Below are 27,293 nucleotides of genomic sequence, written 5' to 3'. Positions count from 1 at the left end.
CGAGAATCCGTAAAATGGCAAGAAGTTTGAAATGTTTGAATAATGAATGTTATTGAATTGTGAATGAATAAGTTGTAGTCTCATTTGGGATTGTTTAGATGATAAGAAACTATACTTATGCACTGATTTGAAATGAATGAATAGAAATGGATTAAGATGTGGTTATCAATATTGAATGGTAATGGGGACAATATAAAGTGGCCTTGAGTATTGGACTTTTATCTGACATTTAAATCTTAGTTAAATCTCATATGTTGTATTCGTTTATCCCTACTAGGCTTTGGCTCACCCTACTTGGGAAACCATTTTCAGGTACTGGTGATATGCCACCTCCAAGGACATAGCTTGTTAGGACTAGGGGCTGAAGGCTCTGTTTTTGTACATTTATGCTTAAATGTTAATTCAAGCCAAGGACTTTACATGTATAGAGCTTAGGACTCTTTTGTTGTAACCAAGTGATATCTTGGAAAGATGTAAGCCCGTAAGGCATTTATTTTGTTGTAATCAATTAGTGTTACATGTTGTAGTTTCAGAATGAACATTTATGAAGGTATAATACATGTAATATCTCTTGTAATATGAACTCTGATGAATGAAAGTATAACATTTTCTATTATGTTTATGAATCTCTTGGGTTGGTTTATCCTCTTAATTTTGAGCGAGTTACAAGTGCGGCCTTCACCGAGATGATCTGGAGCAGTCTAACCGTCCAATGGTCGGCTTCAATGAAACGCTGACATGGCCTTGAAGAGCAATAAGTTTGGAGGTGCAGGTAGGCACCAAGAAGGTAAGCACATAGTTCACAGTAATTGACACCCCCTCTCCTTACAATGTTATCTTGGGGAGGCCATGGTTGCATGCAATGAGGGTTGTTCCCTCAACACTGCACCAGCTGTTACGGTTCCCAACAAAGCATGGAATTGAGGAGGTCAAAGGGGATCAGGTGCAGGCAAAGAACTGCTCCATGGCAGCAATAAAATCCACCTACAACATACAAGAAGTAGAAACAGTAGAGATTGAGGACGAGGATATGGAAGTCCTGGATGACGTCGGCAAAGAGCCGGCCGACAAAAGCAAGAAAGTCTTGAAGAAAATTCTGGTCCAGCAAGGGGATGAAGAGCGCTTCTTCCTCCTCGGCTCAGGCTTGGCTGAGAAAGAGAAAAGGGAGTTAGAAGCATTCTTGCAAGAAAACATAGAGGTGTTTGCCTGGACGCCATACGAGATGCCTGGCATTGATCCCGAGGTCACTTGTCACAGAGTAAATGTAGATAGGTCGGCCAAACCTGTCATTCAGCGAGCAAGGAGGCCGACATTGGTCCATGTGGAGGCAGTCGAAGAAGAAGTGGACAAGTTGTTGGAGGCCAGAGCCATTCGCGAGGTAAAATACCCCACTTGTTTGTCAAACACAGTTGTTGTGAAAAAGAAGAATGAGAAGTGGAGGGTCTGCGTGGACTTCATTAGCCTGAATAAGGCTTGTCCCAAAGACAATTTCCCGTTCCCCAAGATCGATCAATTAGTGGATGCCACTTCAGGGTATGGAAGGATGAGCTTCTTGGACGCTTACAGGGGGTACCATCAGATAGCAATGTACCCTCCTGATGAAGAGAAGACTGTATTTATCACCCCAAAAGGGCTGTATTGCTATAGAGTGATGCCTTTCAGGTTGAAAAATACAGGAGCAACGTACCAGAGGTTAGTGACCAAGATGTTCAGACGCCTGATTGGCAAAACAGTGAAAGTATACATTGATGACATGGTTGTGAAGACCAAAGAACCTGAGGATCATCTGGCCGACTTGAAGGCAGTTTTCGACATCCTTAGAACATATCGGCTCTGACTCAACGCTTCAAAATGTGCATTTGGAGTGGGGTCTGGTAAGTTCTTGGGATACTTGGTTACCAAAAGGGGCATTGAGGCAAGCCCGGATCAAATTAAGGCCATCCTAGATTTGAAAAGCCCAATGTCGGCAAAACAAGTGCAGATGTTGACTGGAAGGGCCGCAACCATGAACAAATTTATAAGTAGAAGTTCAGATAAGTGTAAACCATTTTTCAGTCTATTGAAAAAGGCCACAGATTTCTTGTGGTTAGAAGAATGCGAAACCGCCTTGGCCGACTTAAAAAGATACCTGAGCATAGCTCCAGTTCTCTCAAATCCAGTACCTGGAGAGGAGCTATTCTTGTACTTGGCGGATTCAGAACATGCAGTGAATGCAGTAATAATTAGAGAAATGAAAGGAGAACAAATGGCAGTATACTATGTGAGTAAAACCCTAGCAGGTGCAGAGACAAGGTATTTACCCCTGGAGAAATTAACATTAGCCTTAATGATGGCCTCCAAGAAGTTGAACCATTATTTTCAAGCCCACAAGATTGTGGTATTGACTGAGCACCCCTTGAAGTCCCTACTACAGTAAGGAGATCTAACAGGCAGGGTGGCCAGATGGGCAATGGTATTGGGCCAATACGATTTAGAGTTCAGACCTAGAATGGCAATCAAAGGCCAAGTTTTGGCCGACTTCATGGCCGAGTTCACACTTGGAGCCATCCCACGTCGGGCTCCGATGAGCCGCGGCTTAGGGTGTCTTGGGGAACAAGAAGAGACCCAGTTGGGAATGAAAAACCCCACGGCAGAGCAGAATAAAGAAGAGAAACTCAAGCCTTGTAATATTTATATCGGCGACTCCTTCTGCTTGTTTGTGGATGGGAGTTCAAACCGTCAAGGAACGGGAGCAGGAGTAGTACTAGTATCGCCAGATAGACGGATGTTAGAACAATCTATTCAATTGGGGTTTAAGGCCTCAAACAATGAAGTAGAATACGAGGCACTGATTGCAGGATTGAAGTTGGCAGTAGCAATGGAAGCCGACGAGGTGATAATCTTTTGTGACTCCTAGCTTATTGTGAACCAGGCAACAGACGAGTATGCAGCCCGAGATGAAAGAATGATAGCCTATGTCAAAGAGATTGTCAGACTGTTAGCTTTGTTTCAAGACTACCAACTATAGCAAGTTAGCCGAACTGACAACAGCCATGCTGATGCCTTGGCTAACCTGGCTAGTGCAATGAAATCAAGGGAGGCAAGGACAATAATGGTTGATTATTTGTTAGGCCCAAATGTGAAACCACTGATCACAGAGTACGAAGCAATGTGTGTGGAGATGGGCCCAAGTTGGATGGACGCCATAGTAATGTTCCTTAAAGATGGAAAGCTGTTGGATCATCGCAAAGAAGCATACAAGACCAGACTGAAGTCGGCTATGTTTAGCCTAACAGCAGAAGGACATCTCTACAGAAGGTCTTTTACTGGTCCCCTTTTGAGATGTGTGGATCCCTCCCAAGTTGAAGACTTCTTATATAAAATACATGAAGGAGTATGTGGAAGCCATGTTGGGGAAAGGTCACTTGCTCATAGGGCCATTACTCAGGGGTAGTTGTGGCCCTACATGCAGAAGGATGCTGAAGCCTATGTCAGAAAGTACGAGAAGTATCAAAAGTTCACACCGTTGACACATAAACCAGCAGCAGATTTGAACCCAGTGTCTAGCCCTTGGACATTTGCCCAGTGGGGCATAGATCTTGTTGGACAACTACCCCAAGCAACTGGACAAAGGAAGTTCCTGCTGGTAGCAACTGACTATTTCACGAAGTGGGTAGAAGTTGAACCCCTTGTGAAGATTCATGATACTGATGTGAAGAACTTCGTTTGGAAGAACATCATCATCAGGTTTGGGATCCCAAGCGCAATAATAGTAGACAATGGTGCACAATTTGACAGTAAGCTAATCAAAAGCTTCTGTGCAAAGTACAAAATCAAGAACTATTACTCCACTCCAAGTTTCCCACAGAGTAATGGTCAGGCAGAAGCATCCAACAAGACTATCTTGGATGGGATCAAGAAGAGACTGGAAGCAGCAAAGGGAAAATGGGTGGAAGAGTTGCCCAATGTACTTTGGACATTTCAGACTACGTCGAGAAGATCAACTAGGGAATCCCCATTTGCCATGGCTTATGGCACAGAAGTAGGTATCTCACTGGAAGTCGGCATCCCACGGATCAGAACCCAAGGAGTAGAGAATGGAACTAATGAGGCATTCCTGACTCGAGATCTAGACCTGCTTGAGGAGAAAAGGGAGAGAGCAGTAATTCGACTGGGGGCATACCAGTAATAACTTGCTAGGGCTTATAATAAAAAGGTCAACCCAAGAGAGTTCAAAGTTGGGGACCTAGTGCTAAGGAAAGTAGTCGGCAACAAGAAGGATCCTAGGGAAGGAAAGCTAGGCCCAAATTGGGAAGGGCCTTATAGAATCATTTCGGTCGCCAGCAATGGGGCATATCGGCTTGAGGACAGTGAAGGCAAAGAGTTGCCAAGACCTTGGAGCACTTGCAACTTAAAGTTTTTCTATCGTTAGACTTTTTTGTTTTTGGAAATTTATGTCATAATTTTCTTAGCCGAGGTAGTAATAAAATTTTTAGCCTGATTTTTTAAGAATTTGAAATTTGTGTGATACGACTGACCAGTCCTTTGGCGATGTTTCTGATTGAAATATGACGAATAACTTAGACTTATTATAGGGAAGAGTTGAATTATACTTGCATATAATAGAGTTGAACTAAGTTGACGATGTTTCGGATTGAAACATGATGAATAACTTACACTTATTATATGGCAGAGTTGAATTATACTTGCATATAATAGAGTTGAACTAAGTTGAATTGAAATTAGAATTGCTATGTCGGTAGAATTAAACTTTGAATGGAACTAAGTACATTTCAGTTTGATTAATAGAGAAACTGAGGTTGAGAACCTCGGCTAGTCTTTGTTTGAATCTGACTTTGGCAAAAGATTATACGTGCTTAATGTGAACATAAGTGAAACTTAGGTTCACATTAGGGGGCAGAGAGCTAGAGAGTGCTGAATAAAAATTTGAAATGCTTGGGACTTGTTGAAGTTTTACAAGTTGAAATTAGCCGAGGTTATATTGGAAAAAGTATCCGAGATACATAATTGCCGAGATGGCCAATCAGGTGGCCAGGCTTGGAAAGGGTAGAAGGAAGAAGACTTGATGAAGATAGCATGTGAAAGTAAAAGAGCAATATTGAATAACACTTGTAAAAATATTTTGGTATTTTTAAGTGTTAGACGAGGAAAACATTTAAGGTTTATATCCGAGGTATTGTATCCCGGAGTCATTATACAGCTAAGTTATACTTTGAAGAAATGCAAAAATATTCTAAGTATGGAAGCGTGAAAGGCATGAAAGAAAGCAGTAAAACCTACAAACATTCAACACTTAGAAGAAAGAAGGAGACTTGCATTCAAAGAAGATTACTTGTTCAATTACAAAAGCGGCACATTGGCCAAATATGAAGCTAAACATTGTTCAGACAAAACAAAATACGACCAAAGGAAGAAAAAATACAAAGAAAAGATGAAATATCCTAAGTACTAGGATTGGTTTGTGATTTCTCAAACTCGGCTGGCAGTGTTGTATTCTTTTCGGCCGTTATCTCGGCATCTATTTTCAGCAAAGTCTGATCCAGACTCTTTTCAGCGCACTGGACCTCGGCTTCAGAGGTGGTTGGTTTATGAGAGACGGCCTTGGAAACCAGGTCATCCTCCTCATCTTGAGTTAAGTTGATTTGCTCGTTGAGGGTAGGAGACTTGGGATCAGTGGCAGCCTCTTCCTCCACTTTATTAGCTTCACAATCCTCAGCATCATCTTCATCAGCTTCATCACCAGAATCCTTGGGCCCTGGAGGGAAAGGGACGTGAAACTGATTGATGTCTCGGAGGTCAGAGTCCATTGGAACAAGTAATTTGTTGAGCACCACCGTCCAATGAAGGTAATAGCCTTGGTTGCAAGCCAGGTTGACTTGTTGTCTGTATTGATCTCAGACGGCGGCTTGACCTTCCTCAAAAGCTTTTTTTGTCGACAGCCTTGACTTCGGCCTCTTTTGAGTCAAGGGCTTCATGATGTTTGGCCTCTAAGTGCCTTAGCCTTGGCAGCTTCAAGATCAGCTCTGGCAGCCTCGACTTCGTCATTGGCTGTTTTGGCTTTATTCTCGGCCAGATCCTGAGCAGCTTTGGTGGCCTTAGCCTGATCTAACAGGGATTGATTATTGGCCTCGGCATGGTTGAGTGATGATAGGAGTTTGGCAGCTTCTTTGGTCTTATTTTCCAACTCCTTTCTTATCATCTCGGTCTTAACAGCATATGAGTGAGCATGCTTGATGGCCTGCACAAAAGTAGAACATATTAATGAAAATTGACTACGTATAGAAAGGTCACAAAAAGAGAAAGATAGAGGCTTACCAAGACCGAGTGCTGCATCATAAGGCCAAAGTTTTCATATTAATGCAACTCGGCCATACGGTTCATGTCTTCTGGCAGAAGAACAGCCGTTGACAGGGCTGCGCCGCCTTCGAGATTCATTGCACTGTCGCCCGCTGTCAAGGGTCTGTCATCCACCATGACCTCGGGAGCCCAAGTCATGTTGCGAGGGTAACTGTGGCTACCCTCAGGTTGCTCAGACCTTGTCTTTTTGAATGGATGGCAGTCAGGTGCATCGACCTCGGCTGGCCTTTTCTCGGCAACCGTTTGACTTTTTTCTATCTCGAGCAATTTGGATATTGGCATAGTGTCCTCAGAATCAATCTGAGTCACTGTAGCCTTAACCTTGGCCTTCTTCATTCTTTTTAGCTTTGGCTTTGGTTGGGATGGGGAGGACGAAGATTGCACCGTCACAACCCCGAGGACATCAACAAGGAGATCCTCAACAATGGCTGGTTTTTGGCCCATCTCTTCAACAGTGGTGGCTACAGTTACTTTGGTGCCGAAGCGGATAGCTGGAAGTGCAGTAGGTAGGTTTGTTGGGTCGTAGGCCAATGACTCAGAAAGTTGGCGTTTGCGATTGCAGGTTCTGCCAGTAAGGGCAGAAATTGGAACTCGACGTCGGCATTGGCGTTGGGACAGAGGAATTAGTTGAGGGGCTGAGGTAGATGGTTGATCAGCTGGGTCAGAAGTGGAGGCATGATCTGGCCTTGGAGATGAAGTTGTTGGTGGAGTTGTGGTAGAGGGTGGAGTCTTGCCTCGGCGAGGTACGTCGGGCAAGGCCGACTTGTTGGTTGGTATGTAGTTCAATAGAAGAGGTGCCTTGCGCTTTTGCAGAGGGAGATCTAATAACCTCTTCAAATCTCGGCTGGAAATGAAGGATTGCCGAAATCCCTTTGCCAGCTGGGGGAGAACTGCAAAAAAAAAAAAAAAAAAGTAATAAGGCAAAAGTATTTAGACATAGATATATCAATTTGACAAGTCCTAAACAGAAATGTGATTAGAAGAATGACTCAGTCCTTACCATCACCCTCTTTAAACACTGTTCGGCTCAAGGGATAGAGGTGGAGGTTATCATCATATGAGAACTCCCAGTTGCCTGAGACGATGAAGTAATCATCTCCAGCACCCTTGTTAGAGTTTGGGAGGTCGATAATAAGTTTGAAGGTGGTGGATCTGGGCTTTAGGTAGTATATGTAGCCTTTTTCGGACTTGAGGCCACACATGGTATAGCAAAATTGAATGTCGGCTAAAGTGATTCCAGCTTTTCGTGGAGTGCTAGTTCAATTATGCCATTGATAACCCGATATGAGTTGATGGCTAACTGCATAGGGTTGAGTTTATAATAGTGAAGGACCTCCCTAAAAAGAATGTCTAAGGGAAACTGGAGTCCACACTCTATGAAGGCTACTATTGGGAAAGGCATGGTATCCCTATCAGGCATAATGGAGTCCTCCTCCCCAACCAACCTAAGGTAAACATCGGCTGGGATAGAGAACTCTCGACAGAAATACTCTATTTTTTCTGGGGAGTCTACTCTCCACCTGAACATACCCATGATGTCGGCTGATGAAGACTAGGAAAAAATTTCAGAAAGGATTGTTTGGTGTGGGTTTAAGGACCTCAACTAAACCCTAATCTAGCAGCTTTTAGGGTTTTTTCGGATCTAAGGGGGTTTTTGGTTCAATTTTTCCTAAGTATGTGATCTATTTTTCAAATCCCAAGCCTAAATTTATATGGACACAGAGAATCAATGGCAAGAATCTGAAAACAAGACAAAGAGAAACAGAAAAGAAAACATGATTCAGACTCAAGAAATTCAAGAACACTGAGTGATTGTGTGCAGATGTGCAAAAACTCAAAACAATGGTAAAGTTCCTAAAGTCTTAAGTGCATGAACAGTTCGTATGTACAGACCCAACGACAGATTGAAAAAGAACTAAGTCACAAATAGGCATTTTTGACACCCAAATGATAAAATTTAAAACATAAGCAAAGATTCAAGAACATGAGCAGATTCACAGTGGCAGCAAACAACGTATAAGCATACAACAGAGTTTGAAATAAATCAAAGACTGAAAACGGGGAAAACAGTGGCTTATCGAAGAGAATGACGCTGGATGAATATCGCCAGAGTCAGACGACGTGAGTGGTCGTAAACGGACAATGAAAAGTTTGCCGGAGGAGGTAATCAGAGTAGTTGCAGAAAGCTTTGAAGGAATGAAAATGAAGGTTTTTTGCAGAGAGAGAAAACTTTGAAAGAGTGGAGGAATGCAAAGTGAAGAGACGGAGAGAGTGAGAAGTTTTGTTAAAACGCGAAAAGGTGGCAAACCATAAATGATATACCTTGGACGACGTGTCTGTTAGGCGACGTGTGTAGAAGCGACGCAACCTGATGGCGCGTGTCAAGTACGAATCAATGGGAGAAGACACGTGGATGAAACAGTTGAGAAAGCCGTGCATGACAACTCATGCTCAGATAGAACTCTTGAAGTTCTTGATTTAATGAAGCAAGAACCTCGGCTAGAGGAACGGTCCTGGTTAAGGAACTTGAAAAACTTGGTTCTTGGTTCTTGGTCACTGATAAAGTAGACTGCAGAGTCTTGGTCATGTCAAGCCGACGTGTGATGATCTCAGTCATGAAGGATGGAGTAAATCTTAGCCGATATGCTATGTGGACAAACGACGTAGGTTCCATTACCTCAAGATGCCAAGGTAATAGAACCTAGAGGGCAGTTGTGGGGACATATTTTATGAATGACAACACGTGGCCAAGGTGATGCCGAAGTGTCAGCCGGGGTGCAACGTGTCTTGGTCATGACGCCGAGGTGATCTCGGCTAGGCCGAGGTTATCTGCGGAGATACCGGAATCCGAGATGGACAGATAAGGGACAAGAGTCTTAGAACTGTTGAGGACCTTAGCATGGATAAAGATAAAGATAAAGCTCTTAGTGAGTTTATCTCTATCTGGTTAGGAGTCCAAAATGAGCATTGAGCCAGAGTCCATTGAGGCTAGGCTTCTACAGGGAACAGGTTAGTGCTGGCTATAAAAGTGAGGCACCCTTGTGGGTCTAAAGGTACGCTTTTTATATTCTGGCTAGTGAGTTAAGCACTGTTGGCTATCCTTGAGAGATAATTGAGTACTGACTTGATCGTCGGAGTGCTCCGGGGTGGATGAACCACCTCCGGAGTTTTATCTTTCTGTGACAGGTTGTTCGAACGAGATCTATTCTGTCTGTGCTCTCTTGCTGAGTATTCCTTGTTTGGCAGTGTAGTCAGAAATCAGCACACACACTTATGTTCGAGAATTAAAGCAATATTTCTGTATTATGTTCTGCGTTTAGACCAACAAAATTGCTCTCGTTTTAGGATGGTTTGGTTGTCTTTGGTTTAGTTTAGTACTTAATTTATAAGTAAATCAATCATAATCGATTCTATTAAAAGCATTTGAAATTGCAAATTGGTTTGCAAATTGAATTGGGTTTATTAGAGCATCTCCAACTGTATATTAATTTTTTTTATTATCAAAATTGAATAAAAATTTGAGTAAAAGCTTCCTTTAATATCAAATGCTTCAAAGGAGGGTTTTGTGATTTCATCAAATCACTAGTTGACCAGGCAGTTGACCAGCTAGTGTAATATTTTTACAAATTTTTGTTTTCAGGTAGTTATCCGGAGGGTCATCCGATAGTAAAAATCTAACGACAATAAACAATGATTTGATGAAAGACACATTGATCTTCAGTTTAATGGAGAAAAAAAAAGAGTAAAATTTTAAATTTAATACGTATTTGATGAAACCGTTAGAACATGAAAAGAAGTTATTTTTTATCAAATTTAGATTTGATGATAGTTTTTTGACTTTTTTATGTCACATTATCTTTTTATTTTTTTTACATTAAAAAAGTTAAAAAATTATTAAAAATAAAAAATAAAAAAAATCAATTTTTTACAATCTTCCCTAAACATTGCTTAATTTGTAAAACGTTACCCCAAACATTGTCAAAGTCTTGCACTGATTTGTTGATCTCGATTTCTATTGTCAAAGTCTTGCACTCATTTGTTGACCTCGATTTCTGTGCTTTGACAGTTTGATGGTTCGCAGAAACTGACAAATGCGTTCAAAAAAAAAAAAAAAATGACAAATAAATTCACGTGGCCACGATCACAGTATGTTACAGAATATAGAGAATTTTATTTTTTACGAAAATTGATTCAGGCGAATATAGAGAATTGATTTACTTATATAGGATGATTTAAATAAATATGGAATGATTTAAATAAATATATTTTTAAAATTTTATAAAAAAATATAAAAAATAAAAAAATAATGAAATTAAATAAGTACAATTATTTAAGAGATACTAAACAAAATCTTATCAAAAATAATGGAAAAAAATTGGTACAATTACTTTACAAATAAGTGAAAATCCTTTATAATTACAACTTTTATAATTACAAGATATATTGATAAAATAATTTTAATTACAAAGGTGGGAAATTATTCCCCACGCACCAAATAAAACACTCTGGTTGTGTTTGGTAGAACTTTCTAAACATGATTTGAGAGTAGGAGTTGTATTTTGAATTTGTGAGTTTTGAAATTATGATTTGAGTGTGAAAAATTTGTTTGGTGAAAGAGTTTTGAATTGAGTAGAGAATTTTTGATGTAACATATGATATTTGATACAAAAACTTACAACTTATAACCAAACACACAACTCAAAATTCTATTAAAACTCAAATTTTTTTTTAAAAAATTTAGAAAATATTTTTTTCGAATATATAAAAATTAAAATGTGTGAATTGAAAAATAAATAAATAAATAAATTGCACTGTACCGGTCAACCAGTGGGACGATCGGTTATCTCAAATTTTCTCAACTTCGACCGAGTTTTCAAAATTGAACGTGGAATTAACTTTTGAAAATTATAAACAAATGTCATGTGCGAAATAAGCTCTGGAATTAACACTCTAGAGCTGTACCAAACACAGCCCCTTTCTCTCTCTCTCTCTCTCTCATTTTTTTCTTTTTATTTTATTTTCATTTATTTTTAGAAAAACATGTAGTATAACTTTTAATATATAAATTTAATTTTTATAAAATTAATAATGTTGAAAAGATATTAATGATATCTTTAAATGAGACTAATATTAAATATATAATTTTAAAATTTAAAATAAATAAAAAAATATGTTATTTTTAAAAATTCCATAACTAAAACATAATTAAAGTTGGTGTGAATAATAAAATTATCTAAAATTACTAAAATAAAAAATATTATTTAAGTCTCTTAGTAAAAATCTAAAAATTAAAACAATACAGTTATATTGAGTGCAAATGATAAAAAATAAAATAAAAAAATCACACTCTATTTTTGTATATTTTCAAAAAATATATTATAAATATGGAAAATAATACGGTGTGCAACCCTCTAGGGGTCCACACTATATACACCTTATCACAATTTATCACAAGATTTCGTAACATCAATCATAAAATGCGTAACATCGCCATAAGTTAGTGTAACAAAATATCTAAAATTTTGTGACTTAGTTATGACATTTTTTGTTGTATCAATTTGTAACAAGGTTACTCATTTTGTGATAAAATTATACATTTTAAGGTTGGGGTGCATATCATATGTGCCCCCTAAAGGATGACACCATAGGAGAACCTTATAAAAATATATATTTTAAAAATATATGTAAACTTCGGAAAAAATAAATAGAAAAAAATAAAAAATATTTAAACATACAAATATACAAAAATTTCATTTTTGTTCAAAAAAGATAGAATCATATCAAAATGAAAATGAGTTTTTTTACCAAACTAATTTTAATTTTTTTAGAAAAAAAATAGAAGACAAAATTTAAAAATTCAACCAAATATTTTATATTTCAACTTTAAAAATAGTTACAAAAATTAATCTCGCGGTATATTTCAATTCAATCTGTGTCCGAGTGCCAATTCAATCTATATGTTGTACAAATATCCAGTTTGTGTGGGATGCAAGTCGAGTTTGTGTGGGATGCAAGTCGAGTTTGTGTGGAGTGCAACTGTAGTCTGTGTAGGGTCCAAAATAGAGTGTGTTATTTATTTGTTTATTTATCATTTGCACTCAATACAACTGTATTGTTTTAATTTTTACATTTTTACTTAGAGACTTAAATAAATTTTTTTATTTAAATAATTTTAGATAGTTTTATTATTCATACCAACTTTAATTATATTTTAGTTATGTAATTTTTAAAAATATTAATATAAATCTCATTTTAAAGATATAATTAATATATTTTTAACGACATTAATTTTATAAAAATTAAATTTATATATAAAAAGGTATGCATATTTTTTTTAAAATAAATGAAAATAAAATAAAAAGAGAAAAAAAGAAGGGAGATTTACCAATAAATCCTAATTGTTGAACTTATGATCCAATTAGTCCCATATATTTTCTAATGATCCGTTCAGTCCTTTCCGTTGAGAAAGGATGCAATTGCCATCAATATGGATGTTGATGTACGCGTTATAGCTAGATGTGTGTGTGGTTGGTTAAGCGCGTGTGTCTTACGTGGTTAGTGGTTGAGAAAGGATGCAATTGCCATCAATATGGATATTGGTGTACACGTTACAGTTGGATGTGTGTGTGGTTGGTTAAGCGTGTGTGTCTTACGCGGTTAGTGGTATGGTATGTGTGTGTTACACCTTCATATTTTGAGATTGGTGGTGGTCACGTGACACATTTGTGGGTGCTACACAACAGGGAAGCACACTAAGGCTTTGTATGCTATAGTGTTTATGTGGGTTGTGTGACACGTGTCGCCGTGTGTCTCCATCTCCCTGACAATGGAAAACAAACCGATACAGTCACATATAGAATGCAGTAAACACGTAGACACACAACCCACACACCATGAAAATGCACACACTAGTAAATACACACACAAACCACACACCAACAAAATGCACATATCAGGAAAAAGAAAACGCATCCACACAACCACACCCATCCTAAAAACACAACACACAAACCCCCCGAAACACACAACCCACAGGCACACAAGCTACACACCAGATTGAGTCAACGTTACGAAAAATGAAACATCAATGGAGGCTTCGACATTGGTATGCCACAAACACACGAAAAAAATCAACGTTGCAAAAAAACCATAACACACTTGTAAACCAACGGAGGTGTCAACGTCTGAACTGCTATGTATACCACACCGATACACAACCGTCATAGCAAAACACTGCGAAACATCAATTTTTCTAGGCAACCAAACAATAAAGAACAAATTTTCTTCAATTTTCCTGAATTTTCTCAACCTCAAGTAAGCAAACCCACAAAAATTACTCATTTCTTAGGCAGTCGAATTAGATTTACCTATTTGGTTCCTTGAATTTCTCTCTTTGGAGTCATCGATCAATAAACTGAGTCTCAAATTAGATGAATTGGGTCGAGTTAGAATTAGGGTTTTCAGAGAAAAAGAAGAAGAAGGACGACGAGAGTGGCAAGCGCAAAGAGAGAAGAGAGAGAGAGAGAGAGAGAGAGAGAGAGAGAGAGGGATGAGATTGCATCTACTAATTTCTATATAAGACGCCATTGAAAATTGATGTTGGGGTTGTGATTGTAGGGTTGTCCTAAGTGTAATTCACAAGCATGTTTGTGAGAATAAGAATTACAATGAAATAACCATTAATGGACAGAGAGAGAATTTGAGAGAGAGAGAGAGAGAGAGAGAGAATTGTTATGTGGAGTGCTTTGTTTTCATTGAAACACGTCCAAATCAACTGAAAGGTATAATCGTCCACGCCACAATGCCATACATGGAAACTAGGATCAAAATGAATAAATCTCTCCACCAGTGGGACTTGTCGGATCAAAAGTTTAAAGTTGGGACTTGTGGTAGCCGAATAAAAACAGACGCAGATAGGCAGTGTGTATTTTCCCAAACGGTGTATAGTATGCATTCGGCCCCGCCCCTGACGTTTCAGATGCCGAATAAGCCGAGCAGGGGGCCAATTAAAAGTTGTAATACGGCATAATGGGGAGGGGGCCGAGTGAATATGTAATAACCCGACCCTCGTATGTGTTTTGGCATATTTTTAGGCCCTTATTTTGTGCATTTAAATGCTTAATGAAAAATTTCATGAGAAATTAAGTTTTAGTACATGGATCTTACAATTGACACCTATATCTGTTTGGTAAGGAAAGCATCTGTCGCAATTAAAACGTTTGGATCAGAAATTGAGGGCCTTAGAGGCTTGATAATCTGAAATGAATTTTATATCTGAGATCTGTATAATTTTTAGGTAATAATAAGCGTCTTTGTAGAAATTTGATTTGGAATGATTAAATTGGTTGATTTTTCTTTCCTACTCACTTATATATATATATATATATATATATCTAAGTTCTCTTAAGCATATGACTTATATGACTCATGAACTTGATCAAATATCTCCTGAGAGGAAAATTAGGGAGGAAAAGGGTTGAAGAAAAGAGGTGAAGTTCCTCAAGATTATAGATTGGGGAATTGAGAGGAATTCAAGAATATTAAGCTTAAAGTAAGTCTAACCCATCTAATTTCACTTTCTTCCCTTGCTTTAAAGTGGGAATTTCTTGATGTGGTATGGATTGGTGTTGTAATGAAATCCATATGTACATGTGTGTGTTTGATAGTTAGCATGATAAGCTTATCATTTATTTGTTTTGAGTTAATTTGAGCCATCTAGTAAGAATTATATTCTACTTCCTCAATCTTCAAGTTTGGCCCCATCTATATGATTAAGTGGTTGTATATATGTGTGGGTGTGTGTGTGTGGGTGTATGGAAGATGACAATACTTTAGAATTGAATATGTTCATGAGTTGAAGATTAATGATCTTAATCAAAGTGAGGTGATATGTGTTGTGAACTCTATTCATGTAATTTTTATGTCATATCCTAACAATTGATAGATCTATCTTGGGCCTTATAAACACCTATCAAAGTGGGATTGTTGGTGGAAATTCAGACTACCCCGAACAGGGAATCGCCGCACGTGCGGGGGTCATGGCCGCACGTGCGGGAGCATCAGCCGCACGTACGGGAGTCATGGCCGCACGTGCGGAGAATGGCAAATTTTTGAGTTTTGGCTACTGTCTAAAAGGCACGTACGGGCTTCCCAGCCGCACGTGCAGTCCATGCTGAGAAAAATGGTTTGCTCCGTTTTGCGTGCTTGACCCTCGGATATGTTTAGAATTTGTATGTTTGTAAAATTCATTTGAAGTGAAATGACTCATGAAATAATTCAAAAAAGAGAAATTAACTAATTTGCAAGTTATGAAAGTATTCAAAAAAGAGAAATTAACTAATTTGCAAGTTATGAAAGTGTGCAGGACACACTCCGGGAGGAACTAGCACGTCGTCACAACACTGTGAGTAGTAGGATTACCATAGTACGCTTTACGTATAGCTAATGATTGCCATTAGCATTCTGTTATCGCATGTTAATTTTGTAACTATGAAAACGATTCAAAGAATGTGAACGACTGATGGAAAGAATATGGATACTTTCATATAACTCTGGAATTCTGCAAAACTCTGAAACTAGCCTACTCTGATAATATCTAGGCCTATGGCCAATCTGTATTTTCTGGTATGAAACAAAGTGTTGTACGGAACTAAGTGCTACAATGTGAGCCACCTCTAGAATCAGTGTGAGACACCTCTTGAGTTCACACATGCATGAAAAGGGCTTAACGCCACTCTGTTTAAGGGCTTAATGCCAATCTGTTTATGGGCTTAACGCCATTTTGTTTAAGGGCTTAATGCCAATCTGTTTAAGGGCTCAATGCCAATCTGTTTAAGGGTTTAATGCCTTAGAGCTATTATGTTTAAAAGCTGGGCCACAGGCCATTCTGAGATTAGTACAGAATCAGATTAACCACATGATCTCGGCATTTATACACGCATTAATATGTATTATGTTTTAAGTTAACCATCGAATTGTTTAAGTACTATTATTCACTGAGCCTGGCTCACTCTCTGTTATGTCTACTTCTGTAGGTAACCAACTGGGAGGTCAGTCCTAACCCATGACGCCCGTTCTCTTTTGTCAACCTCTGTGTGTCCAGGCCCTAGATGAAGCCACTCATATTTTTTTGTGAAGTTTTGTTAAGATGTTGGCTCGTACTTTAGTTTTCTGTCTAAGGTTGAATGTACATAACTTCCTTAACTCCAATGTTTTTGTTATACGCCCAATCATAGGGCTGGGTCTGTATATGTGTATGTATATAAACGATGCCCAGGTGCTTGTTTCTGTATATTATTTACCTGTTATGATGCTTGTGATCCTGGCATAGTAATGGTAGCTCAATGGAGATTGGTTTCTATTATTTTATGGTATTTGATGCTTCCGTTCAGGCCCCGTATGTTATATATATCAGGTTAAATGTCCATTTCTGAATAGGTCATGCCCAAACTTTTAGGGGCGAGTTTGAGGGCGTGACAGAATAAGTACATGACAGAACAAGAGCGGGCTCCACCTAGAAGACCAGGAGCGTATATAAATAGAAGAATGACGAACAAGAAGAGATATGTGAGAATTAGTACGCTTAACTTAAGACACAAGCAATCTAGAGAGCATACATTGCCTTATCCGTCGGAGTGCTAATTCCGGCACCCCCGACCGGAGTGTTCATTCTTTTTTAGGCTACCAGCTGAGGATCTCGAGCGTCCCATTGGATCCAAAGAGTATTTCCAAACTACCTTCCCCACAATTGGCGCCGTCTGTGGGAATATTCAAATACATCCATGGTGGGCGTAACGGAAGACCCTCCGATAGTCACTGACGAGACCACACAAAGAGACGACCTCACTCCAACAAACATGCTTGGACCGGAGACTATCGCGCGCAAGATGCACCTTGAACTTCGACTCACCCTCGACTTCAGCACATGAGACAATGCAAACGATCATGGAACAAGGAAAGCAAAACGAATAGAGGTTGGAGAACATGATCGCTGAGAACGAACGTCTCCGTCAGGATTTGGCCTTGGAAGTGGCGAAGTCCAAACAAGTTGTACGCTAAGATCCGGAACGACCTCTGAGGGCAGGTGGTCGACGACCTCGAGCCCGATAACAAGACACCGATAGCGACTCCGACTCATTATCCCCGGAGCCCAAGAAGAAGGGACGACCCGAAACTACCAGTTCCTCTGAAGAGAGTCCACGTATAAGACATAAGCGAAGACAAAATGGTTCAGACGGAGAGGACCAGCACGATCCCTTTGTGCGACGGATTGCAAAGGAAGTACTACTCAAGAAGTTCAAAGCCCCGTCGTTCACCTTGTACGACAGGAAATCGGACCCCACTGATCATATCCGTCATTATAAGCAAGCCATGACGCTCCATGCAGACAACGAGGCTCTCATGTGCAGAATATTTTCGAGCAGTTTGGGGCCATTGGCCGTCAGATGGTATTATAAATTGGAGCCGGCATCGATTAAGAGTTTCCATCAACTACAGAAATCCTTCAGGGCAAGATTTATCACCAACAAGGTCCAGCCGAAGCAAGTCGACTCTCTCTGGGCAATGCAGATCCAGCCGGGAGAAACTTTACGAGCGTATTCGGCGCACTATTGGGAATGCTTTAATCTTGTCGATGATGCTTGCAACGACTCCATGGCCATTACTGCCTTTAAAATGGGTTTGCATCCTGATAGTGCTCTCCGCAGTTCCGTGACTAGAAGACCCCCCAAAACAGTCTGGTCGTTGATGAAGAAAGTTGAGGAATACTACAAAGTGGAAGATGACGCCTTGCGGGTTAACGACGGAAACATGGCCAACAAGTCGACCCCTTCTGAAATTGCTCAGCCGATAAATTTTGTACCACCTCAGAGCCCTGAACCACGGCATCGGGCTAAACGAGACAAGAGACAAGATTCTCGCCGATGAAGCGACCAATGCTCCCACCGAGCAAATGAACAGCTGCAAGTCGATAGCAGGTGCACAAGGCGCGCAGACAAGAAATATACGGAGTTGTCAAAGCCAATTAGCACGGTTATGTCCAAAGTCCAACACCTTCTGTTCTTCAAATGGCCGTCCAAAATGGTGGGACCTCCCGACACGAGAAGACGGGATAGGCGGTGTGAGTATCACAAGGATCATGGCCATGATACTGAGAGTTGTTATGCATTGAAGGATCACCTGGAGGAATTGGTATAAGATGGTTGGCTACAACAGTACGTCCGAAAAGGCAACTCAACCAAAGCAATAGCCTTAAGACAGGATTCACCTCCACTCGGCGTGATCCACATGATATACAGCCTGCCAATGTCATCCGCGATGCATACGATTCAGTTGAATCCCGACCCTCAAAATCAACTCACTCCTGCTAAACGGTGTAGACACCCCATTTTTGACCGACCTTAAGACTTAGACGTCACCAATTGAGCGCTTGGTGATGTTGCATGATGTGCTCGTTCAGAAGTTTCGGAGTTGCGGCCGTGAGCCCTGCCTCTGGACTCCCGAACCCTTTTCTGTGCCTTGTCTCGGTTTGCGAACCAGACTCGATTTTCTCTGTTTGTTTTCCTGAGGGGAGGGAGAGGTCCTGTAGACCATCTCTCAATGTCCGTAGGCTACATTTGGTGGCCGTAGGCCATTTTTCCCATTTCGGAGTCCGGTTCCCGATTTTCGGAGCCGTCAGGCCGTGTGCCTCGGTTCGGGACCGCCTAACCATCTCCGTTTGCTCTGATTTTTGGCATACATCTTATTTTCTCCCTTTTGATGGACACTGGGGTCTGAGAAACCCACTTCGTGGCCGAACGCCACTTTCGGTGTTTAACGGGCAGTTTCCGGGGCCCCGAACTGCGTGTTTTGGCCCCCGAACATTCGTTTTGCATCGGTTTTCGTTCATTTTTGGCAGGTACCTCTGTTTTATCACCAGGAAGGTCACTGGAGGGTGGGAGGCTAGTAATTGTTGCAGCAACCAGTTATCTCTCCTCCGGAGCCTCACGGCGCCCGTTTTTCCAACTTCCGGGCTAATGTTGAACACCCTAGGGGTAGTGTTGCCAACTTTCAACCACATAACTGTGATCTACACACCTTGGAGGACCCAAAAAAGTAACTGGCCGGCCTGCTTCTTCAGGTTGAGTGCATTCCAGCTGTGCCTTGGTTTTCCCCAAAAAAATATCTACATCCGGGGCCCCTTTTGAAAGAAGAAAAAGGCTCATTTTTCACTAGACTTTTGAAGAGGCTCTTCTCTCTCTCTCTAAAATTTTGTTGACCTCCCAACTCAAGAAAGGGGTTACAAGGCTTTCTTGGAGGAGATACATACATAGCACCCCATTTCCTTCAAGTTTTGGGTTCCATTTCTTCATCATCTTCAAGCTCTACCACCACCCTTCCATTCCAGCAGCAAGGGGAAGAATTCCAGCAGCTTAGAGTCACCAAATCTGGTCCAAGAAGCAACAAAAGTGTTGGTCTTCAAAGGTAAGTCCAATTTCCCTCTTTTCTAGCTCATTCTTGCACCATCTCTAAGCCATCCATGATTTTTGTTTCAAGCTCCGGCCCTAACTGAAAAGGGCCCTCTTTTGAGCTCATTGTCACTTTTCATTAAGGGCTCAACCCTGTTTGAGCCCTCCATATGCTACTTGCTTCAATACCCTTTGTAAATACCGTTTTCTTGCATGTTTAGTTAGCCTACCATGCTTTTGTTTTCGGCCATTTTACAGGCCTAGAGATAGTCTTATTTTGACCTATACTTCATGTTTTATTAAGGGTCTTTGGCTATTTGGTGATTATTTTGCATACCTCATGTTATAGCCACTTTTGAGCCTAATTTTGCATTGCATTTCTAGCATGTTTGTATTCTGTTTTGGCTGTTTTACAGTTCTGGAAATATGCTTATTTTTGGTCCCTCTTCAATGTTGTAGAATGGAATTTTTCAGTTTGAGCATTGCATATACCACTTGCCTCTTTGGCTACCTTTTGGTTCGTTTTCTTGCATGTTTAGTTAGCCTACCATGCTTTTGTTTTCGGCCATTTTACAGGCCTAGAGATAGTCTTATTTTGATCTATACTTCATGTTTCATTAACACTATTTTTCTGTTTGGTGATTATTTTGTATACTTCATGTTATAGCACCTTTTGAGCTTTGTTTTGCATCACATTTTTAGCATATTTGTATACTGATTTTGAGGCTGCCATATACTGTAAATGTTCATATTTTTGGTCCATCTTCAGTGTTGTAGAAGGAAAATTTTCAGTTTGGGTTTTGTTTATATCACTTGCTTCATTACCCCTTGAAAATACCGTATTCTTGCATGCCATTTTTTCCATATCTATACTTACTGTTTGGCCATGCTATAAACTGGAAAAGTGTTTATTTTGGGACTGTCTAGCTTCTGTCTTTGCATTGCATGTCCATATTGTGCATGTTTGGCCTAGCTATAGGCCATTTCGGGTGCCTAAATTCATATTTCGGGACAATTTCATGCATTTGGTGTCATTTCGCTTCATTTCGGGACTGTTTTCCCCCATATTTTGTTGCTGAAATTCTGTTAGAATGATTGCCATCCATTTCATGTCATTACATCGCATTCTGCCATCGCCTCGGTTTGCGTGCCCGTGTGCACGCATTTCGAGGCACCTCATTTTTATCCGTCGGCATCCGATGTGAGTGTGGCTGAGGCTCACTCGTGTTGGTATAAGCCCATTTGTCATTTTCCATGTCATTTGCATTGCGTATGCATTGCCTCGGTTTGCGTGCCCGTGTGCACGCATTTCGAGGCACTTCATTTTCTGCCATCGGCATCTTATGTGAGTGTGGCTGAGGCTCACTCGTGTTGGTATAAGCCCATTTGTCATTTTCCATGTCATTTGCATTGCGTATGCATTGCCTCGGTTTGCGTGCCCGTGTGCACGCATTTCGAGGCACTTCATTTTCTGCCAACGGCATCCTATGTGAGTGTGGCTGAGGCTCACTCATGTTGGTATAAGTCCATATCATGTTTCCATGTCATTTCATCGCATTCTGTCATCGCCTCGGTTTGCATGCCCGTGTGCACGCATTTCGAGGCACTCCATTTTTTATCCGACGGCATCCTATGTGAGTGTGGCTGAGGCTCACTCATGTTGGCATAAGCCCATCTGTCATTTCCATGTCATTTCATAGCATTTTGCCATCGCCTCGGTTTGCGTGCCCGTGTGCACGCATTTCGAGGCATATCATTTTCATAGCATTATGTGTACTAGGTTGTATCTTAGATTGCATTCTATCATTTTCTCGGTTTACGTGCCCGTGTGCACGCATTTCGAAGCATCTCTTTTTCATTACATAGCACATATCATCGCCTCGGTTTGCGTGCCCGCGTGCACGTATTTTGAGACACATATCATCGCCTCAGTTTGCGTGCCCGCGTGCACGTATTTCGAGACACATATCATCGCCTCGGTTTGCGTGCCCGCGTGCACGTATTTTGAGACACATATCATCGCCTCGGTTTGCGTGCCCGCGTACACGTATTTCGAGACATGTCATTTTCTCGGTTTGCGTGCCCGTGTGCATGCATTTCGAGACATGTCATTTTCTCGGTTTGCGTGCCCGTGTGCATGCATTTCGAGGCATCTCATTTTCATCACATTCTGTATTTTCTCGGTTTGCGTGCCTGTGTGCACGCAATTTGAGGCATCTCGGTTTGCGTGCCCGTGTGTACGCATTTCGAGGCATCTCATTTTCATAGCATAGTGCATACTAGGTTGTATCTTAGATCGCATTCTATCATTTTCTCGGTTTGCGTGCCCGCGTGCACGCATTTCGAGACATATCATTTTCTCGGTTTGCGTGCCCGTGTGCACGCATTTCGAGGCATATCATTTTCATAGCATTGAGTATGTTAGGATTGTATCTTAGTTGCATTTCATACATATCATGCATATTGCATCGTGTCCGGAATAAGAGTTAGCCCGGGCACGGGAAACGAGGTACATTTCGTACTCCGAGTGACGGAATGTGTCTCAATTCCCCAGTCACCGACACTCCGGATTATCCATGATGGAGTTAGGTTTTAGCTGCAGTTCCATGTGCATTCATCCTATATTGAGTTGTGCATTTCGATTCCTCGGCCATCATGCCTCGGTATGCGTGATTGGTGGCACGAGGATCGAGACATGCATATATCTGTGCAAATACATTGCTATGCCCCTTTCCTGCTCTCTGTTGCAGCAAAATGCAGAATCAGCAACCTTCGGGACTTGGCACGCATTTCAAGAACAGGTGTAAACAGAGGCTAATTGGGGCATTCCGGTGGATTTCCGCGCAAGACAACCTGGACATGCATCATCCATCAGAAGCAAGGCGGTCCCTGGCTTGCACGCCAGTTTTATTTGCTTTCTTAGTTAATTCTTTAATTAATTAGGATTTTGTAATATTTCGGACTGTAATATTCTTTTATTTGGGGACTGTAATATCTGGACTGTATATTTATTCGGACCCTCTGCGCGAGGGCATAACTGTAATAAGTGTGCGTGAGTGTGATGTATGTCTTCCAACCCCACGTCTTTCTTCCCTTTTATTTATCCGCTTATGATGGTTAGATTAGGGCATATTTAAATTAGCATACAGTATGACAGCATGCTTGCATCATTCATCTGTATTACATGCACCGGGCTCGGCACACCATACTAACTGCATTGTACTTTCAATTCTAAATTGAATACATGATAGTTGTAGCATTTCATATACCATCTTAGAATAGCCGAGCCTGCTATAGTTGCATTTTGCATGTGTTGCATTAGGCATTTCTGTATACTTAGGATTCATGCATGATTTCTAATGAGGTTTCTATTTTGGCTTGGAGTACTCGGTGAGTTTTATGCTTTAGCATCCTTGCATGCGTGTGAGTGTTGCCATGAATAGCATGCTTACCATGAGGCTATGTGCTTATATGATATAACTGCCTGAATGCCTGTGGGTGAAGGTCGGGTTATCTGAATTGGAGTAAATCATCAAATGTTTCAAGCCTACCTGCGGGTAGCAAAACCTCTTTCAAAAAAGGCAAACATGAAATGTTTTGTTCCAATTCGGGCGACCCGGTCTATACTTATATGCTGTGCGCATCACATAGTAACCTAGGCTAATAACCGGTATAAGAACTCACAATGTTTTCAAAAATTGATATCATGGTTAGTAGAGGCCGGTCTATGACCGGGCGAGCGAGGGTGCTCACGAAGTGACCTTCCCCAATCGTACCCAAGTTCCCGAGCCGAGGCAACTTTGGTGATGACGGACACGTGGCCTTTTGGCACCGAGTCAGGGTTTCCTAAATTTCCCAAAATAAAATATTTAGGTGGCGACTCTGTATCTGGCAAAGCAGTCCATGTTTGGCACTTCTTTCAAAAATCTGTTTTCTCAAAACGATTTGCCGGATTTGGACTCTTTGGTTCAGACTTAGAACCGTGACTACACAAAGTCGAGTCCGAGCTGTAGCGAGGTCCCCCGCGGGCTTGTTACAAACGGCCCCATGAAGCTGCGAGCATTGCTTTCGATGATTTAGATTTGGCCGGAGTGACACTTCCCCACATCGATCCCTTGGTGATCGAGTTACTCATAAACCGATTCACCGTTGAGCGCGTACTCATTGATCCGGGGAACACATCAGAAGTTATGTATTACAAAATATTTACCAAACTCGGCTTCTCCGAATCAGATCTTTCTCCAGCTCCTTATCCACTATTCGGCTTCAATGCCAATCCAGAATACCCGTTGGGGAAAATCACACTACCCGTTCGAGTGGGCTCCCGAATAGTGGATGTGGAATTCTTGGTCATCAAGCTGCCATCGCCGTACAATCTCATCATGGGGCGAACTTGGTTGCATACTATGCAGGCCGTGCCAAGCACCTATCATCAGTTGCTACGCTTCCCGATAGAACGCGACATTGAGCAAATTAGTGGCTCCTAGAAATCGGCACAAGCATATTATCTCCTTGCTGGAAAGACGCCGAAAGAGTTGCAAGTGAATTCTGTTGAGGTGCTGGATCGAGAGAGCCTCGACGATGTTGGGCAGCTCCCAAGTGAAAAGGCCACGGAAGCCCTAGATCGAGTTGAAATTGACGGCAACCCAGACAGGTTCTTCATGGTCAGCGCCTCCCTGAATCAAGCCGACAGACAGTAGTTAATTTCTTTCTTGCTCGGCAACCTTGATATATTTGCGTGGACTCCATATGAGATGCCGGGTGTAGATCCGTCTGTTTCGCAGCACCGTTTAAATGTTGACCCCAAATGCAAGCCGATTATTCAGAAAAGCCGGCGGTCAGCCACAGAGCACACTGCCGCCGTTGTTGAAGAGGTTGACCAGTTGCTTGACGCCGGGGCAATCAGGGAAGTGACCTACTCTACATGGCTCTCGAATACTGTGGTTGTGAAGAAGAAAAATGGGACTTGGTGAGTCTGCATTGATTTCACGGACCTAAACAAAGCCTGCCCCGAGGATTGTTTTCCCCTCCCCAGAATAGACTAACTTGTCGATGCGACGGCACGTCATCAGCGTATGAGCTTCCTCGATGCTTACAGAGGCTACCATCAAATTGCCATGTATCCGGAGGACTAAGACAAAACTGCATTCCTCACCCCAAGAGGAACGTATTGCTATAAGGTTATGCCTTTTGGGCTGAAGAATGCAGGGGCAACTTACCAAAGACTAGTCACTGCCATGTTCAAGGAGTAACTCGACCATACTATGGAAGTGTACACTGACGATATGGTGGTCATGTCCAAAGAAGAGCAAACTCATCTAGACGATTTGGAAGAGACATTCGACATTTTACGCAACTACAAAATGAAGCTGAACGCTTCCAAATGTGCGTTTGGGATCGGCTCTGGCAAATTCTTGGGTTACATTGTCAACCACCGAGGAATCGAAACCAACCCAAGGCAAATCATAGCAATCTTGGAGCTCGGCTTCCCTCGTTCAGTGAAAGAGATTCAAAAGTTGATGGGGATGGCCACCGCACTCAACAGGTTCATCAGTCGGTCCACAGATCGCTGCCGACAATTCTTTCATATACGACGGCAGGACAAGACTTTTGAATGGACCGCCGAGTGCGAGCCGCTTTCAACGGCCTCAAGACCTACCTCCGATCAGTTCCACTCTTGACAACACCTTCGGTAGGTGACCTGCTCATTTTGTATCTGGCAGTTTCCGACCGGGCCTTCAGCGCTGTACTGACAAAAGAAGAGCTGGGGGAGCAGTGGCCAGTGTATTATGTGAGCAAGGCAATGGGTGACGCCGAAACACGCTACATTCCATTGGAAAAACTCATTCTGGCCCTCGTCATGGCAGCGAGAAAGCTGATGCATTACTTTCAGGGGCATAGCATCAGGCTACTAACGGACCACCCTCTCCGGTCGGTACTCCGCAGTGCAGAAGCATCAGGGTGCGTTTCAAAGTGGGCTCTTGAACTCGGTTAGTACGATATTCAGTTTCTGCCTAGAACCTCAATCAAGGGACAAGTGCTTACCGACTTTGTGGCCGAATTCACTAGGGGTCTTGCCGACTTCAAGTCTGATGAAATTCGACCTAAGCCAAACTGGAGAATTTATGTTGGGGACATTTGGCAGTTGTACTGTGATGGATTATCCAATCAACGGGGCAGTGGAGCCGGAGTAGTAATCATGGCTCCCGACGGCGCAATAATTGAGCAAGCCGTCAAACTCGGTTTCGAAGCATCAAATAACGAGGCCGAATACGAAGCCCTTCTAACCGGTTTGCGGAATGCACATCTTCTGGGTGCTCGGCGTTTGCTTGTATTTTGCGATTCAAAACTGGTGATCAATCAGCTAAAGGGGGAGTACGCGGCCAAAAATGACCGTATGGCAGCTTATATGAAAACGACTAACTCCTTGCCGACAAAATTTGTCCATCATGAATTGAATCAAATAACACGTGATCAGAACACACATGCAGATGCCCTGGCTTGCCTAGCCTCCGCCAGTAACTCAGAGATTAAACAGATCATCGAAGTAGGTTTCATCCCGGAGCCGAGCATTGGCCCTTCGGAGGAAGTCCGGGTCAATGTCATAGAGTTAGGACCGAGTTGGATGGACCCCATTGCTGCATTACTGTCTTCCGAAGAGCTCCCAGCGGACAAGAAAGAAGCGCACAAGCTGCGAAACAAAGCCCTACGATACTATTTGGATCCGCAAGGAAAGCTTTATAAAAAATCCTTTTCTGGTCCATACCTAGAATTCGTGCATCCGGACAAAATCGAAAAGCTTCTGACTAAAATACATGAAGGCAGCTGTCGCGCACATTCTGGCAGGCGCTCTTTGGCTCATCGAGCTGTGACACAAGGGTATTACTGGCCGACAATAAGAGCCGATGTCGAGAGTTACGTGAAAAAGTGCGAATAGTGCCAGAAGTTCTCTCCTCTGATTCGCCTGCCTGCTGAAGAGTTAAGCACCATAACCAGCCCTTGGCCGTTCACTCAATGGGGACTTGACATCGTCGGACCACTGCCTCGTACCCCGAGTAACAAGCGATTTCTGATCGTCGCGACTGATTATTTCACAAAATGGGTAGAAGCTGAGGCACTAACGCACATCCGAGATACCGACGTAAAGCGTTTTGTATGGAGAAATATCATAATGCGGTTCGGCATTCCCAGAGCACTTATATCAGACAACGGCACCTAGTTTGATTACGGAGTCTACCGGGAGCTTTGCAGCAAGTATGGTATTCAGCCGTACTTCTCCACCCTGGCTTATCCACAGAGTAATGGCCAAGCTGAAGCCTCTAATAAAACCATTTTAGACGGCATCAAAAGGAGGCTGGAAAAGGCGAAAGGCTGATGAGTTGAAGAACTGCCAAGTGTATTATGGGCTCATCGCACAACACTGAGACGGTCCACCTGGGAAACGCCGTTCGCTTTGTGCTTTGAAACACAGGCAATTATCCCCTTGGAGAT

General features: G+C 41.8%; 1 protein-coding gene across 1 annotated transcript; it reads left to right on the top strand.

The window, feature by feature from the left end:
* Positions 1 to 964: 964 nt before the first annotated feature.
* On the top strand, positions 965 to 2,896 carry LOC145797616 (uncharacterized). The gene is made up of 3 exons (XM_082884997.1): positions 965 to 1,198; positions 2,069 to 2,292; positions 2,482 to 2,896. The coding sequence occupies exons 1-3, from the start codon at positions 965 to 967 to the stop codon at positions 2,894 to 2,896; spliced, it is 873 nt and encodes a 290-aa protein (XP_082741123.1).
* The last annotated feature ends 24,397 nt before the right edge of the window (positions 2,897 to 27,293 follow it).

Source organism: Camellia sinensis, chromosome 8 (genome assembly GCF_055761805.1).
Source record: "Camellia sinensis isolate YWXY chromosome 8, ASM5576180v1, whole genome shotgun sequence".
Taxonomy (NCBI): domain Eukaryota; kingdom Viridiplantae; phylum Streptophyta; class Magnoliopsida; order Ericales; family Theaceae; genus Camellia; species Camellia sinensis.
The sequence above is the reverse complement of the archived record's forward strand: the minus strand, read 5'-3'. Positions and strand labels throughout refer to the sequence as shown.

Bases quoted from the DNA above. Each gene is read 5' to 3' on its own strand.
- LOC145797616 (XM_082884997.1), top strand. From the start codon at position 965: ATGGCAGCAATAAAATCCACCTACAACATACAAGAAGTAGAAACAGTA. The intron at 1,199-2,068 runs GTGTTTGCCTGG...CTATTGAAAAAG, and splicing joins TCTTGCAAGAAAACATAGAG to GCCACAGATTTCTTGTGGTT. The intron at 2,293-2,481 runs GTATTTACCCCT...TTTAGAGTTCAG, and splicing joins CTAGCAGGTGCAGAGACAAG to ACCTAGAATGGCAATCAAAG.